This window comes from Sciurus carolinensis, chromosome 5, assembly GCF_902686445.1.
Source record: "Sciurus carolinensis chromosome 5, mSciCar1.2, whole genome shotgun sequence".
NCBI lineage: Eukaryota > Metazoa > Chordata > Mammalia > Rodentia > Sciuridae > Sciurus > Sciurus carolinensis.
In genome coordinates this window covers 164,927,836-164,944,339 of record NC_062217.1, presented here as the reverse complement: position 1 = coordinate 164,944,339, position 16,504 = coordinate 164,927,836, and the positions used below count along the sequence as shown (strand labels likewise).

The window sequence follows — 16,504 nt, the reverse complement described above, 5'->3', positions numbered from 1 at the left end:
CATTCAGATCTTAAGGTGTGCACTGTTCACAACATCTCTGGTGACAGTCTGGCATTTTCTTACCTTGCAGTGAAGTGGGGGTGTAGTGCAGCAAGCTCGCTGTGACACTGAGCCATAGACCCAGTATCAGGATCTTTCCTGGGGTTTGGTCTTATCATTTTTTTTTTTTTAAAAACACTTATTACATAAAATGTCATTGATGAAACTGTAAGAGAAAGCCATTTTAATGTTTATGTAAGCCCAGGTCATATCCCTAAAGAAAATCAATGCTGTTTACTTTCTCTATAAACTATACACCATATGTAACCACATTGTAAACTGTTACGTGCTGTGTAAAAATTCACTGTAGCTATCTCTTTGTAGTGTGTCTTGGCAGGGCAGACTGGCTTTTACTTTCTACTTTTGTGGACATTTGGCTGTTAACCTCTGTAGATCTGAATATGTAGTTGTAGGTGTGCTGATTAGACATCTGCTCGTCATTTTTTTAATTCAACAAGTATTTATTTATTGTATGCCAGGTTGATATTTTTAACATGTGAGGTGATGGAGAGACAAAGATTTATGGTACATTATGATTAAATGCTGTAGTAAAGTTGTGACCTTCTTGGTAGCCTAGAAGAAAGAGGGATTCTCCTATGAAAATGGAGAGACACTTTGGGGTTGTGGGAGAGGCGGAACTGAACTCAGAGACTTCCTTGCTGAGGAGGCAGGCTGCACCAGAGGCCGGGAGTTAAAATGACTTCTGGGACACAGGGTGTGGGAAATGGAGTGGCACAAATCAAACCTGGGTGGATAGAAAGGGCAGGATTGTGAAGGACTTGCCATGTTAGGAGGAGAATTTTCTTCTGTAGGCATTGGAGCCCTGAAGGATGTTAAGGGAGAAAACTTCTGTGTCTTGGTGTGAGAGTGGAGAGAATGGAGCCTGGAGACTAGTGGGCGGGTTATAATTAAGTCTACACAAGAGGTGGACACCTGAACAAATAAAACTTTGGAGGCAAGGAGGTTTCAGATTTTAGAGATGTTTAGGGACTAGAGTCTACAAAAATGTGCCAGAGAGAGAGGATAAAGACTCAGGATTGATGGTTTGGATGACTGTGCAGCTGGCCCTGAATTTGACCCACAGATGAAAGGAATAAAGGTGTGAGTGTGGATGTCTCTTAAGAACATTTCAGGTAGAGAGGTCTAGGGCAGTTGGTAAATCCTGGGCTTTTTTTTTTTTTTTTTCCCACACCTAAGAATATTGGAAACCCTGAAATAAGTCTTTAATCATGATAGATTTCTTTTTCCATTTTTAAGAATTTGAGATTCACCAAACTCTTCGGTTTTAAAAAAGAACAAAATTTTGTGCTTATTAAAATAGTGCAGACTTATAATTTAAAAGTTCAAATTGTGGGAAAAAACATACAGTAAAAATCTGTGGTTCCCTCCTCTATCCCTTCTTATTCCGAAAACTGTTACCCAAAGCCAGCCATTTGACTATGATTGATTTATATGTTTCTTCTGGCATTTATCCACATATTTCATTGTGTTAATATTGTTACTGCTTAATTTATCATGCTTATATGTTATTGACTTGCTGTTATTAGGATGAGAATTTAGTTCTTTCATATTTCTACATACCTCATCTCTCCAATTCTTTTAATACCACAATTTTTGGTTTAATAAAAAACACATTTACATTATAGCTACATAAATGCTCTCTGAAGGGCCAAAAGTATACTCAGATTACATTTTCTTTCACCTAGAATTTTGCTATTAGTTGCCCTATTTGTGTTTGCATACTTTTTATTGGACATAGTCTTAAACTTTTTAGCAGCTTCATTGGATTGACCATCTAATGACTGGTGTTTTTGAAATGCTCAAACAAATCAGTTTGTTTTTCTGTCTGCCTGGGAAGCTGTCCTCTTTTTTCCCCTTTTCCTGTTTATTGCTTAGGGCCAATGCATAGGTACCAGGGATTGAACCCTGGGCGCTTAACTACTTAGCCACACTCCCAGCCTTTTCTGTTTTGAGACAGGATCTCACTGAGTTGCATAGGGCCTTGCTAAGTTGCTGAGGCTGGCTTGCAATCCTCCTGACTTGCAATCCTCCTGCCTCAGCCTCCTGAGCCCACCATGCCCAGCTATATAGGAAGAACATGTCTTAATAGTGCTTTTATACTTCATTGACAATTCAGGTATAGGATTCTTAAATGAAATTTGCCTTAGAATTTTTTAAGTGTTGCTTCATCAATTGTAAACTTGCATGGTACAATGAATTGGAGGATCAGGTGGAATATTAATTCTTGTTCTTCTGTATGTGACATTTTTCCCTTTGAGAAAATTTGTGGGGTATTTTCTTATAGTAGCATGTCAGTATTCTCTGTACTACTATTATCCCCTTTCTCTCAAATTGTTGGTATTGAACATGGTAGTTGGTAGTGAAACGTTGAATTTCCTGTTTTGATCTTTTAAGTCTTTTAACTTTTATTATATTCTGTTACCCTTAATGCTCTGAGAGAGTTCCTGGATGTTTTCTTTTTCTTCATCCTTCTGCTGGATTTTATACATGGGCAGATGACTTCTTTTTCATTCTAGTAATTTTAAAATTTTTATCTTTTTGAGTGTACGAGTTTTTGTTTTTTAAAGTTTATTCTACTTAAATTATCTTTGTTTAAAAACAAAGCTAAAGCTTGTCAGTTTTTGTTTTGAGCTTCCATCTCTGAGACTTAGTGCAAATCTTTGGAAATCCTTAGCCATCTATTCATATTTAAAACTGAAAAAGTTTAATAGGTAGTTCTGTGTGTATAGGGACCTTGTCAAGCGTGTTGGTCTTAAACCTTTGGCTGATTAAATGCAGAGCTGCTGTTTTGTTGAGGAACTTCTAAATATTCATATGTGAATGTCTTTTCTCTGAACTCTTGAGTTTTGTAGAGGATCTTCTGAGAAGAGATAGGGTTGGAGGTGGGGCAGGAAGCAAAGGAGCAAGGTAGATGCGGGAGTGGTTCTTGTGCTGACTTCTGACTTGGTTTACTCCACTGGCCCTGTGCTTCACACCTCCCACCCCTGCCTCACGTGTATCTATGTCTCCAAGTTCTAATACTTTGTCTTCCAGTTTTGTCATGGAAGAATACTTTTCTAGCTTCTTTTTACTTTTTAGCCTATAGACTTTTGCTGTCAATCTCCATTCCATCTCCCACCCCTTTCCATCTCTTCCTCATTGTATCCTGTCCTCAAGTCCTGAACCTCTCAGGTCTGGCAGAGCAAGAGTGGCTCCCTTACTGTTGGGATTCACATCAGCACCTGCCTTTTTTGACTTCTTCAAAGTTCATAAGTTTTTTTTGGGGGGGCTGGGGGGCGGTTACTGGGGATTGAACTCAGGGACACTCAACCACTGAGCCACATCCCTAGCCCTATTTTGAATTTTATTTAGAAACAGGGTCTCACTGAGTTGCTTAGCACCTTGCTTTTGCTGAGGCTGGCTTTGAACTTTCGATCTTCTTGCCTCAACTTTCCAAGTTGCTAGAATTATAGGCATGTGCCATTGTACCCAGCAGTTCATATGTTCTTGGTCTTCAGACCAAGGAGAGTTGACCAGTTTAAATCTTGGAAGACACCAGAGAATTTTAAAATCATGGAAGACCTGGAACCAGCAGTTTATACCTATATAATCCCAGTTGATAATACTTTATACTTTGAAGTTTGAATAACTTTGAGTTTTTTGAAATTTTGGATTAGGTGAAGTTGGCACCATAATAGATGGCCTGGAGTCCTTGACCATTTCATATGTGTATTGTCATAACCTGTTCATATTAGGAACTATGTCACAGGCTCAAGGTGATGTAATTGTGAAACAGTGTTGTGTGATCATTGTTCTAAAGGAACAAAGATCTTAGTCTTTCTGGTAGCCACGATAACTAGGTAGTGTTTTTGTTTTTGTTTGGAAATAGTAGTAATGAAGGAAGTTTTTGCTATTCCTACTACATTTCCTCATGTTGGAAAATGTGTGAATTCCTAAGCAGTAAAACAGTATCATTGTATTTCTCATACAAGTTTTACAGTGTTTTGGGGGAAGAGGTAGTTCATTTTATAGAAAGCCAGACAGTTTAGATGGTGTCAGATGTTGATACAGTTATAACTTTACCTGGATCAAAATGGTTTTTGTTTGTTTTTTATGTTTTTGTTTTTGTTTTTATATGGGGGTGAGAGATTAGGTAGCACAGAACCCTTAAAGAATGTGTTAATGAGGACTTACATAAAATAACACATTAGTTTTATCTGATTATGTATGTAATGAATGTAATTTCATGTTGATATTGGTATACTGTTATTAGGAAGAGAATGATCACAGATATTTGAAATTGTCCATAGTGTTTCAATTGAATTACGCAGACCACAAACCCTATCACTTAGAAACTCTTCAAACACCTAAAGCTCACAGGTTTTAAAAGTATTTACCCCACTTAAAAATAAGTGTTTTACTAGGACTTAACAAATTAGCTACTCTGTTCTATTCGCAAATCAAAGTATACCTGTGTAGGTAGTGCAGGTTTTGCTTTTTTCTCTTAATAAGGAAAAGGATATTTAAAGATTTTACTAACTCCTTTTACTATTTTTTTTTTAAAACTGGTCAGTTTCTCTGAGGATCAACTAAATATCACTGTTTGCTTTGTATCAAAGTTACTTTCCTTTTGAGTAAATACTAGCTAGGATTTTTCTGTCTTAAATAAAGCTTATCTCCCCCCATTTATTTATTAGAATATACTGCCTGGTTCAGCTTCTGATTCTTCTCTTCCACTCTGATTATGCCCTTTCTTGATTGCCAGGGGCTTCTCTCGTGCTGAAAGTTTTGTTCTTGACCTTTAGCTTTACTCTCTTATACTTGAAAGAGTTCAGTCATCCCTGTGAGCTTCAGGGAGCAGAACATTCTGCCCAGCCGTAATGTTTTGGACAACAGAGATTTACTAGGTGGTTATTGATAGATGAGTACACATGATCACAAGAAGTTGTAAGTTTTCTTTTAGAAAGCAGATACTGGCTAGAGTTAGATAATCCAGAGTTCTTTTTTCCTACTCCATTCTGATTACCAAATTTGTAATTAATTTTAGTTCATCTAAAAAGTTTATTTCAGATGTGATTTAGCTTATTAAATTTGGCTTAAGTCTTTTAGAATTGCCATTACTATAGTCTTATCAATTCTAACTGAAAGTAACTTTTTTTTGATGTGGGTAGGGATATAGAGTAGAATTTGAGTGAGTCTTTGATATGAAACAGTTTATGGCTACTCTTTTAACATTTTCTTTGATTATATTGTTATTTGACTCTAACTCAAATTGTTGCCAACTGACAAACCACTTATCAAGCCACAGAAGAGAAACTCTGAGGTGATCCCCTGACTGTCCTAAGTACTGATGCAGTGGCATTAGTTACAGGTTCTCAAGCTTGAGCAACCTTGACAGTTACCTGGAGTAGGCTGTTAGATAGATACAGAGTCCCACCTAGCATCTGACCTGGCAGTTTGCCTTTGCTGATGCTGCTCTGGAGGTCAGACTTTTGAGAACCACTGAAAGCAGGTAATGATCAGCCTTCACAGTAAACCAAGTGTGAAAGAGTAATGCTGATTGTAATTTCTGAATTTATTCCCCTCTTGAATAAATTCAAAGAAATAACACCAAAAATCACCCAAAGGATCATTTAAGAGGGTTAACCTGATGTACTTTAGCCTGTGTGAAATGAAATATGAATTAAGCCTTAATTCCAAAACAACTACTAAGTAGTATGCCTTGGATTTTTTCTAGTAACCATTCATTTTGACACTGAATTAGTCCACTTCAAGCATTATTGAATACCTATGGTACTCTATGAATTTCTTCTCCATGGGGCTTAAGTCTAGTTTGAAATGGATCGACAGTAAATAAATAAATAAATAAAGTCAAGTTTTAGTAAGTTATTTGGTAAGGAAAAAAAAAAAAAGGATGAGTGTTTATTCCTGGTATGAATTATACATCTGTAGTAGTTTCCTATTAGCAACCTAGTATTTCTTAAACCTTTGATTCTAACTGTTCCATGTATTTTAGACTTTATTTCATTTTACTGTAGTAAAGTTTGGTTAAACTGCCTTCTCAGTGGGATTTAGGCCTTATGAACTTGTTATCTGTTTCTAGGTTTAAGCCTTGTGTAACATGATGCTTTGAGGCTTACACCAAGGATCTTTAATATTTTTTAACTTAAATGTCTCTAGAGGGTACATGCAGTTCACTCTTTTTAAAAATTTTTGTACCAGACTTGATTTATTAACTTATGTTTACTGGCCTAGCTTTGTAGGCATCTGAGTTTGTAGAACAACCACGTGCCCCCCCCCCCTTTTTTTTCCTTTCTTTTTTTTTAAGATTTGGGACCCTGCCAGGTTGCCCAGCCTGTTCTGGGATTCCTAGGCTCAAGTGGTTCTCCTGCCTCAGCTTCCCAAGTAATTGGGACTGCAGGTGTGCAGCACCATGCAGTCTTTATAGTGCTTTAAAAAATGGCTTAAAAAGTAATCCACTATTTTGAAGTGGAAAATCTTAGATAAAATTTAGTAATTTAATGGTGATTTAATTTTTATCTAGGTTCTGTGTTTTAATTTGGATTCACATTTGCTGATGTTGCACATTATATCCAGAAAGGGAATTTAAAAGGTAGAATTCAAGAATTCCTTAGTTCGCTGGGAATCTTATTTACTCTTTAACCACAGAAGATATATGTTAAAAAAAGACTGGTGTACTCATAATTCCTGGTGGGGAATTATGAGTGATTTTTCTTTTTTGCTTATGTTTTCTAATATATACTTAATGCTGCACTACTGAAATCAAGACATAAGTTTGAAAGATATTGTCTAAATTATATGACTTTCTCAGTCTCCTAAGATCTCATGTTATCTGCGTTCTGCCCTGGAGCACTGCATGTTGCCTTTTTAAGATAGTAAACTAGTTATTTTATTGCATGAATTTTGTCTGTGGTTTCTTTTGGTTAGTCCACATTTTTCAGTGGTGAAAGTTGAAAGGGATTTCATTTCTCTAATCGCATATCTGATTTTTAAAGTTCATGGCTACACACCTACACACCTGAGGCTCTGGGTTAAAACTGCTGGTAAATGGAACAAACTGCTAATGGTTTTTGTTTTTTTGATCGGGGATTGGGTTGCTGATAGCAAGGAAATAATCAATATCTTAATGTTCCCTGCATTGTCATCGTGAGTGTGGACCGTGGGGGGCCTTCCTCAGAGTGCTTTAATAGAGCACTAGTGCCCTGTGAGTGGTGGAGCATTAGCCATACCCCCCAGCGGTTTTCAACCAATGACTAATGAGGATTCAGCATAATTTCCTCAGTAGCTCTCTTGTGCTGTCAAGTGAGACAACGGAGACACATGTGCTACACTGACACGCAGAGATCAGCTCTGCCCACTCTTCAGGCCATGTCTGGCTCTGCCCCTGCTCACCCACCCAAGTTCTGCTTCTCTTGCCACTGGTGAGGACTGGCTGGCCTGAGAAAAAGGGTACATTAGTTAGCATGTGAGGTCAGCTGAACTGACTTCTTCATCTGATTTTCAAATAAAATGTATTGAAAATAGAGGCATATTATGTATGTTTTGAAATAGATGTAACTTTTCTGTATGTGGAAAGAGGCTTTAAGATTCTTTACTGTTCCTCGGGTTGTTGTCAGTTTTGAAAAATGTCACTTTTCAAAGATCTTTAAAAGCAAAGCATTTAAAAAAAAATGAGAAAGATACCTGAGTGGCATCAGTAAGTCACTGCTTCCAGAGCGGGTCTCCGTCCTGTCCTTAGAGCTGGAGGACTTTATTTTCTTTTTTTAAAAATTATTAATATATATTTTTTTAACAGCTAGAGGACTTTATATTTTAGTTTCTTCCTCCTTCATGTCTCTGACTTAGTAGCTTGCTGAGGTGGGAAGTAGGAGTGCTCAGCTGCGGCTGACCCTGTGGTGTGGTGTGCTGAGCTCAGCAGCCAGAAGCCCAGGGACTGGTGTGTGGGGTCTTGGCTTTGTGTTTCTCACAGCTTCTCTGTGAGCACTCTACTCCTCTTCTTCAGGTCTCAGCTTCTGGTGTAGAGCGTGCTTTGGGGGTATACTGATAAGGGATTCACTAACAGTATCACATAGAGTATAAATTTCCTTTTCAGTTTTCTTTGAATTCTTTAGATTACATAAGCAGAAAGGTAGTATTTTGGAGCTAGTGTATAATATCTTTTAACATCTGCCAATCTCCTATGTAACAGGGAAAGCAAACTTCAGGTTCAGAACATTTGGCAGGAAGCAGGATCTTGCTAGAATTTAACATTGTATTTATTTCTATATTGCCATCAGTTTAATGGCAAGTGATGTGGCTTTTATGTTTTTAAGAAACCCTCCCCACCTTTTTTTTTTTTTTTTTTTTAAAGTACAAATAGTTTTAAGTACAGGGTAGTGAGACAAGGAAGCACTTGTAAGGAAGTTGAGGAAGTGAGACTGGGAACGTAAGGAAGCTGGCAGAATCAGTCTCACCACTGTGAGCTTAATCCTTGTGGGGAACTCTGCGTGTCAGTGTGTCTCCGTTGTCTCACTTGACAGCACAGGGGAGCTCCTGAGGAAATGATGCTGAATCCTCATTAGCCATTGGTTGAAAACTGCTGGGGGGTATGGCTAATTCTCCACCACTCACAGCCTGCCTCTCCCCTCTCTAGAGCAAGTTCTGGCAGCTAGACAGAACACTGAGGCAAGCAGTTGTAGATATTGAAAGTTGACCTTTGTGGACAAGGGTGTGTTAGTCAGTTTTCCATTGCTGTGACAAAATATCAGAGCACAACTTAAAAGGGAGAAAGGTTTATTTTGGCTTATGGGTTCAGAGTTTATGTGGTCCCATTGCTTTGGATCTCTGGCAAGGCAGAATAGCATGGCAAGGAGCTTGTGGTGGAACAAAGCTGCTCATCTCATGGCAGCTGGGAAGCAGAGAGCTGGCTTTTATCACAAAGCACCACCATCAAAACCCGTTATGTTATGAATCTGTAAATGCATTCCTGAGGTTGGAGCCCTCATGATCCAGTCATCTCCAAAGAACTCTGAACAGTCCGTGTTTGGGATCAAGTCTTCAACACATGAGCTTTGGGAGAACATTTAAGATCAAACCAGCAGTATCTGCTATACCCCCAGAGAAACCTAAGCTTTTTCTGTTCCTCGTCTTAGTAAACAGCAACCCTGTCTTTTGATGCTCAGGCCAAAAACTTTGGAGTTATCCTCGAATGTTCTTTTAGATCTCTCTTCCAATCCATCAGCAAATCTTACTGGTTTTACCTTTAAAATATATTCAGAGTCTGACCTCTTCTTATCATCTTCAAGGCCACCACTTGGCCCCACCCCTACCCTGTCCTCGAAATCATAGCCTACTAAATTGGTTTACTCTCAGCACAGCAACTGGAATGGGTCCATCCAAAACCTGGCACTCCTGCTCAAAACCTTCTAGAGGCTCCCATCTTAGAGCAGAGTTCAGTCTACAGTGGTCCAGAGCCCTATGTGGTCTGGCGACCTTTTCGGGGTGTGTGCGTGTGCGTGCATGCGTGTGTGTGTATGTGTGTGTGTGTGTACATGCATGCAGTTTTTTTTGTCTTTAGTTTTACATTTAATCCAAATACTCTTTTCCTTTCCATTCTCTTCATTGTGAGTTCTGATTCATTTGTAAATTAGATACATTTGTCACAGTTTGCATTTCACCTTTACTAGTTTATTAGCCTTGTTGATTTCTTCTTCTTTTTTGACAGCCAGAAAATTCACTTTGTGGCATACAGTTCTGTTGGTTTTGACAAATGCATGGATGTGGTATCTAATACCATAGTTCATACAATACAATTTATTACCCTAAAAATTGCCCCATGATAATTTTTATAGATAATCCTTTTACCTAAAACCCGGCCCTTGGGAATCAGGATATGTTTTTCTCCCTATAGTTTTGCCTTTATTAGTGTCATATAAGTAGAGCTCAAGGTATGGAGGCTTTTGGGTCTGGCTTCTTTAACTCAGGAAAATTTTGGTTTTTTTTTCCTTCCATGTTAGGGAATAAACCCAGGGCCTCACATATGCTAAGCAGGTGCTCTACCACTGAGCAACATCCCCAGCCCCAGCAAAATAATTTTAAGGTTATACTATTTTGTTCTGTGATTCAGTAGATCATTCCTCAAGTGTCCTTTAAGATAAGCTTAAGCAAAACTGAATTGGTTTAAAGAAAATATTAAATAAAGATGATAAATTTAAAAAAACCTTGAAGGCTGGGGAGATAGCTCAGTTGGTTGAGTGCTCGCCTAGCAAGCACAAGGCCCTGGGTTCAATCACCAGCACCGCAAAAAAAAAAAAAAAAAAAAAAAAAAAAACCTTGAAACTGAATGACCACAGTTGGAAGTCAATATGATACAAAGACTTTCCTTTACCTGGTACTTCTGCCAGTACTTAGGCATGTGTTCTTAGGGGAAGCCGCCACTTAACTTTTCTGCACCCCAGTTTCTGGTGAATAAACAGCAAAATACCTGATTCAGTGTTTGTTAGCTCCTATCTCTCAGGGTATCATATATTCTTTGGGTATCTCTTTTTTAACATTAGCATTCCATTGTTGTGAAGCAGCTGTCACCCCAGGATCTCAAAATTGTTAAGACCAGCTGTTACAAATGCTTTATAAGACCTATAGTGAAAGAATGAGTCTGCCCATAGGAATAAGGTAAGCCTTTGATGTCAGGCTCCAGAACATGAGCAGGTTTTTGGTTGGGCTTGTCAAGTTGCACATAGTTAAGAGCCCAGGTTAGAGCTCTGGTGAGTTACTTGCAGCACTATAAAGCTCAGTACATTTTCTGGCAGCCTCTTCTATGACTTAGATTTAGATCTTAATACCTATAGTCCTATCATTAGGTAGATTTTCCCAGGAACATCTGTAAATATCACTGGTGTTTGTTGTTTCCTAGTAGAACCTTCTGTGGTTCACTGATAGGTCACTTTGTTGTAAAATTGACAGTGTCTTTTGAGGGTCAGCATGTTTGAAAATGCTTCATTGATGACAGAAACTTACAGAAAACTGGGAAGGAAGCAAATAATATTTATGTTACTTTTAAAGATGGACAGATTCATAACTACTTAACTTCCCTGACCAGATATTTTCCCTTTTAATTGAAATATGATGGGTAGGTAATAGAAGAAGGAATTTGAGAGTGTAAAATGCTATGATTTGTGTTCACTTTACGTGGCACATAGTAATACTTATTTTACTTTTTACTTGTAGTAATGAATGTTATAACTATTGAAGATTATAAGAGCACATACTGGCCAAAATTGGATGGTGCCATAGATCAACTTTTAACCCAGAGTCCTGGTGACTATATCCCCATATCCTATGAACAGATATACAGGTAAGTCAAGATTTAATTTATCTGGGTTTGAAAGGGTATATTGAGGTTCAGGGCAACTTGAGTTATGACAGCATGCATGCATGTGATATATAAAATACACAGGGTGAGACTTGAAGTATTTATGTACTCTGCACTTGTGGATTGGAGCAAGTTTGATATATGCTTTTTGATTCAAAATGGTTTTCAAATTAAGACTTCTTGCTGCCTCAGCCTGCCACCTTTACCATTTGCAGTGCAGAAATTGGAGATCATCAAGGAAACAAGAGTGACTGAAGTGTCTAGTGTAGAGATACATACTTTTTAGTGTCACAGAGAGACTCTACTTGAACCCATTGATGTTTATTGACACACAGTTCTAACTCCCTTTGATTAGTTTATTTTTCAGCTCCTGGTAAATGAAAGCAATAGATTAGGAACTGGGGTGGGATATGAGATCAGCACAGTGACACGAAGAAAAAATGACAACTATGTTGTTCCACACAACTCATGTACAAAGAGATTGTACTGCAAACATTTTTGTGAGTTAGAAACTTTCTCTCTACTGATTATTGCTCTCTTCTTTATTTTGACATTGATTTATTAAAAAAAAAATAGCAAGAGAGAACCTGACTTTTAAGAAGTTATCATTTCAGACCCTAGATTATCAGCAGTATTAGAATAGCGAGTGCTGGAACGCTTCAGATTATTTGCAGTTAGTGGTGATATCTTTTCCATCCAGACATTGATTGGGGAGGGCAAATTTTTATTAAAAGTTGTGGTCAGTCACTGGTTTTAAGTTTGAATTATTTGATCAGTGGCAGTATATTTAGAGTGTGTGTTCACCTTAGATTGAGTTAAGTGCATCTTCATTAACTTGGTTTTTGTTTGTTTTTACAGTTGTGTGTATAAGTGTGTATGCCAGCAACACTCGGAACAGATGTATAGTGATCTGATTAAAAAGATAACTAACCACTTAGAGAGAGTTTCAAAGGAGCTGCAGGTAAAGAACTGATGGTGTTGATTTTTGTTTCTTTGGATATTTCTGGCTGGATGAAACTAGACTGTTCAATATATATATATATATGACATAAATTATAGAAATTTTTAGATGGAATATATTTAAGACCTTGACTGGTTCTAGGTCTTAAATTACTATGTAAACTTTTTTTTTAACTTGAAACCTTATTTTTCTTTTCACTTTAATATTTGGTGACTTTCATAGCATAAATATATACATATACAACACATTATTAATTTTTTTCTGGAACTCATATTATTTGATGAGTAGTTTGCCTATTTATTTCTCTTACTTGCCATGATGAACACTGAGGTCAACTATTGATAAACTCCCTATAGCGGATGAGTACCATGCTGGCTCTTACATTCTGTGGTGAGAGGACTGACTGTAGGAAATGCTCAGTTTAAGAGGGCACTTGGCCTCCTGCTCCCCACCTTTCCTCTGTACTGACAAGCTTCAGTATAGCTTCCAGTGCTTAAAGGTCAGCCAGGGTCAGATCTCACTTTAGTTCTGGAATAGAAATAACATGATACCTAGAAAGTCCTTTAGCAGGAATTGCTACACAATTAGGAACTGCTCCAACAGTTCTGAAATAAAGCACATTTTCTGGTAAGTGCTGGGATGGACTCTCTTGGATAATGTTCCTCACTTACCTTGTGGTCTGAAGTCTCTTGTTTACTCCAAACAGTTTTGTTGCATTGAGTAGCTTTTTAAAAATTATCATCAGAGCTAAATTTTATTATAGTCAAATATGTACTTTTCTTATTGCTAGTGAATATCTAGTTGCTTTACTACTAACAGTGCTGCAGTGAATTATTAGTCTCATAAGTAACATCATTTACCAAGTCCATCTTGAGGTTCACAAAAGTTTTACTAAGTTACACTCCAGTCATCTGTGTATCAGAGTGTGTTTTCCTTCACACTGCTAATATAGCATATTATGAAACTAAATCATTTTTAATTTTATATTAACAGAGGAATGATTCTTCCTAAAGATTAAAACTACATAAGGGTTATATCTCTTAATGTTAGTATTTAAAAACAAGTGTATTAATAAATGTAAAGTTAACATGATATGGGGAGTTTAAGTATTTTTAAAGTCAATATATGTCCCACCTTGAGTTCAACAGTTGGTCCTTTAAAAAAAAAAAAAAAAAAAAAAAAACTAGCTTCAAAATGATCTCTTTTTGTAAGATTATGAAGCCTGTGATCATTATTAAACAGCAAGAAGGAGTGGTTCAAAACATGGGGACCCAGAGCTGTGGTCTCAGCTCTGCCACTTAGCACTTGTGTATCTCTTGGTTAAACATACTAACATTTTCTTGTAAATTTTCTCAACCTTAAAATCAAATAGCTCTACTAAAATATGTGGTCCTTTTATACTAAGTTGTAAGACATTTTTTTTCTTCTGCTTCCTGCATGGCAAAATCTTTTCCTTTTTTTCTCAATATTCAACTCATTTCTGTCCACCTGTGTGAAGCCTTCCTGGAACTCTTGCACTCCCTTCAGAACAGAACAGAACAGAACAGAACAGAACAGAATGAACAGTTGGTGCTTCTTGCTTTATGGGCCCCTAACATCTTGGCAATAACAATTCTATTAGGGCATTGATTGTGTTGTGTTATCATTTTTACTTTACACTATCTCACAGGCCCCCCTAGAGGGTGGGGAATCCATCTCATTTGTCTTTTTATCCTTAGTGTCTGGCACAACTAAAAGTCAGTAAATGTTTATGCTCGGCAGTTAAGTCTGACCTGCACCAGTGGAAAGATAGCATAATTAGTGTCCTGTGATTGCTAATGTTTATGTTCTTCAAATTCCTGGACATTTTATGACTCTGTGTAATGTCTGTTTTATAGAGAGCTGTAGGTCGTTTTCATGGCGGTACCACACAGGAATACTTGCCAGGTCTCATGAGTCAGAAATGAAATGTTATATTTGGATAGAATCATTTTGTTTGCAGCTCTGATTTTTTAATGAATTTTTAGAGTCAAAACATAAGCGTGGGATGGAGTTGGATTTGGCAGGTAATCAGAGCTGTAGTGTTGAGTTGATAAATCAATGAGTTGGACCTTAAAATAGCTGCTGGATTGTGTAGTTTGGCAGGTGACTTATTTATCATATCTAAAGATATATCCTGTTGGGGATACTGAAGAGATTATATGAAATAATGTTCCATATTCCCCAGTTATTTTTGGTGCTGACCTAAAAACTAGATACTATGGTTGCAGAGATTTTAATAGTTTTTTTAATTTATTAACCAAAATATTTTTACATGACAGTATAATCTAACCTGTGCCTCTTTTTTAAAAAATACATTTCTTTCATCTTGGTAACAGTGGCTTTTCCACCACCTCAGTAGCTTTAAAAAGTGTTTTTGTTATTGTCGTAGAATTAATAAAACCATTTGGCAAATAACTAAGCCTACAGTTAGTATTCTCCTTAACTGTTGTATTTCACTGAATGTATATCTGTACTTTTTTTACTTACTGCTGGATTTCTTGAACTGTGAGAGTGTATTTTGGTGTGTGTGTGTGTGCGCATGTGTGCGCATGTGGTGCCCCAGGGGTCAAACCCAGGGTCTTGTGCATGCTGGGTAAGCACTGAGCTGTACCTTCAGCCCAGCCTTCTTTTTAAACATTCTCCTTTCCCTTAACCTTAATGAAACTCTGTCATTATGATAATGAAATTCTATATTTATTTTTTTCTTTCCAAAGCCTCTGGATTTCCAATTCTGATTTTTCAATATACAAGGTAATTGTAGAGAGAAAATCATTTTAGCAATTTAGTAAATAATATTCTGATTAGTTAGAAAGTTCTGTTGGAAGCTTAGAAATCACCAGACTGTTGGTGAGGACTCGGGTCAGGACCTCCAGTTGCCTGTTAAACTTGAATTATTACTAGTAGATATTTAGACGGAGTCAAAATTACTCTTCATCGGAATCAGTTTTTCTTTTCAGGTGTGAGATTTCATATCCAGCTCTCACTGTTCTTTCCAGGTGGTAGTCAGAGTTGGTGTAATATTTTGTTTCTTACCTCTTGCATTCCCATTTCTGTCATTCTTTTTGTGTCATTATGGAGTCATACTTCTATTCTCTTGACTTGCCTCTTCTTTTGACTGAAATAATCCTCCAAAAATCCTAATTTTTTTGGCATACTTTCTTGTTTCTTAAAGACTCCCAGTTGCCTTTCTCAGTTAATAGCAATTGAGTTCTTGCTCTTAAAAAACAAAACAACAGCAACAAAAACTTGTTGATGGGTCACCAGGATTCCTGGTGGGAAGCCTGCGGCAGCTAGCACTTTTCTATCCAAATAGGCAAGGTTCTTAGGTAGGGCAGTGGGTGTATATTGGATAAGACTTGATAATTTGAATCATTCCTCCTGCTAATTTAAAAAAACTAGAAATAACAAGGAAATTATAACAAAATTACAGAGCCAAGATCTGGTAGAAGGAAATTCAAGTGGAGAGTCTAATATTTGGACCATTTCTCTATAGGGTCACCTCTTTATTCTGGAAGAGGTGTGTAACAGGCTGTAAGCTTTCAGTAGAACTTTGGTATGTATGTCAAGTGTGGAGAGAAAATTGGAAATTAAGGCCCATCAACCCAGAAGATCCTATCCCAGCAGCATATACTATCCTTCTTGGTAACTGAAACCTCATTCCTGATGAGATTAGTATGGTTTGAATTCACTGGTACCTCTATCACTTACCAGAAGAAAAAGTGAATTCTCTCTGGAGAAAGATAACATTATCCTAGGCCTGTAGTTGTTCAGTAGTTTTTCATAAACAGTGTCAGCCACAAATAACTAGCCAAGGTAGGGGATTTAGGGAATTATAAAAAGCCAGGAGACATGCTGAAATACACTTTTAGACAAGAATAGAGAGAATTCATCACCAATAGTCTCCTCACTTGAAAGAAAATGAAGACGGTGTTCTTCAGATAGAAAATGTTCCTAGATGAAAACTTGGAAATTCAGGTAGGAATGATGAACAACAGAAAAGGTAAATATGTGAATGTAGATCAATAGTGTTAATTTCTTGTAGGGTATAATCAGAACTCATTGCAGTATTGTGTAGGTGGGAGAAAATTGATTTAAAATGTTCTAAGGCCCTT

At 37.3% G+C, this 16,504-nt stretch overlaps 1 protein-coding gene across 2 annotated transcripts in view; it reads left to right on the top strand.

Annotated features, from left to right (window-relative positions):
* Nucleotides 1–16,504, top strand: part of Cacul1 (CDK2 associated cullin domain 1) — a 65,446-nt gene that overhangs the window by 9,861 nt on the left and 39,081 nt on the right. For both annotated transcript variants that reach the window (XM_047552521.1, XM_047552520.1), the window contains exons 3-4: nt 11,266–11,392; nt 12,269–12,371. In XM_047552521.1, coding sequence (XP_047408477.1) covers nt 11,266–11,392; nt 12,269–12,371 — 230 coding nt within the window. The remainder of the gene's footprint in view (nt 1–11,265; nt 11,393–12,268; nt 12,372–16,504) is intronic.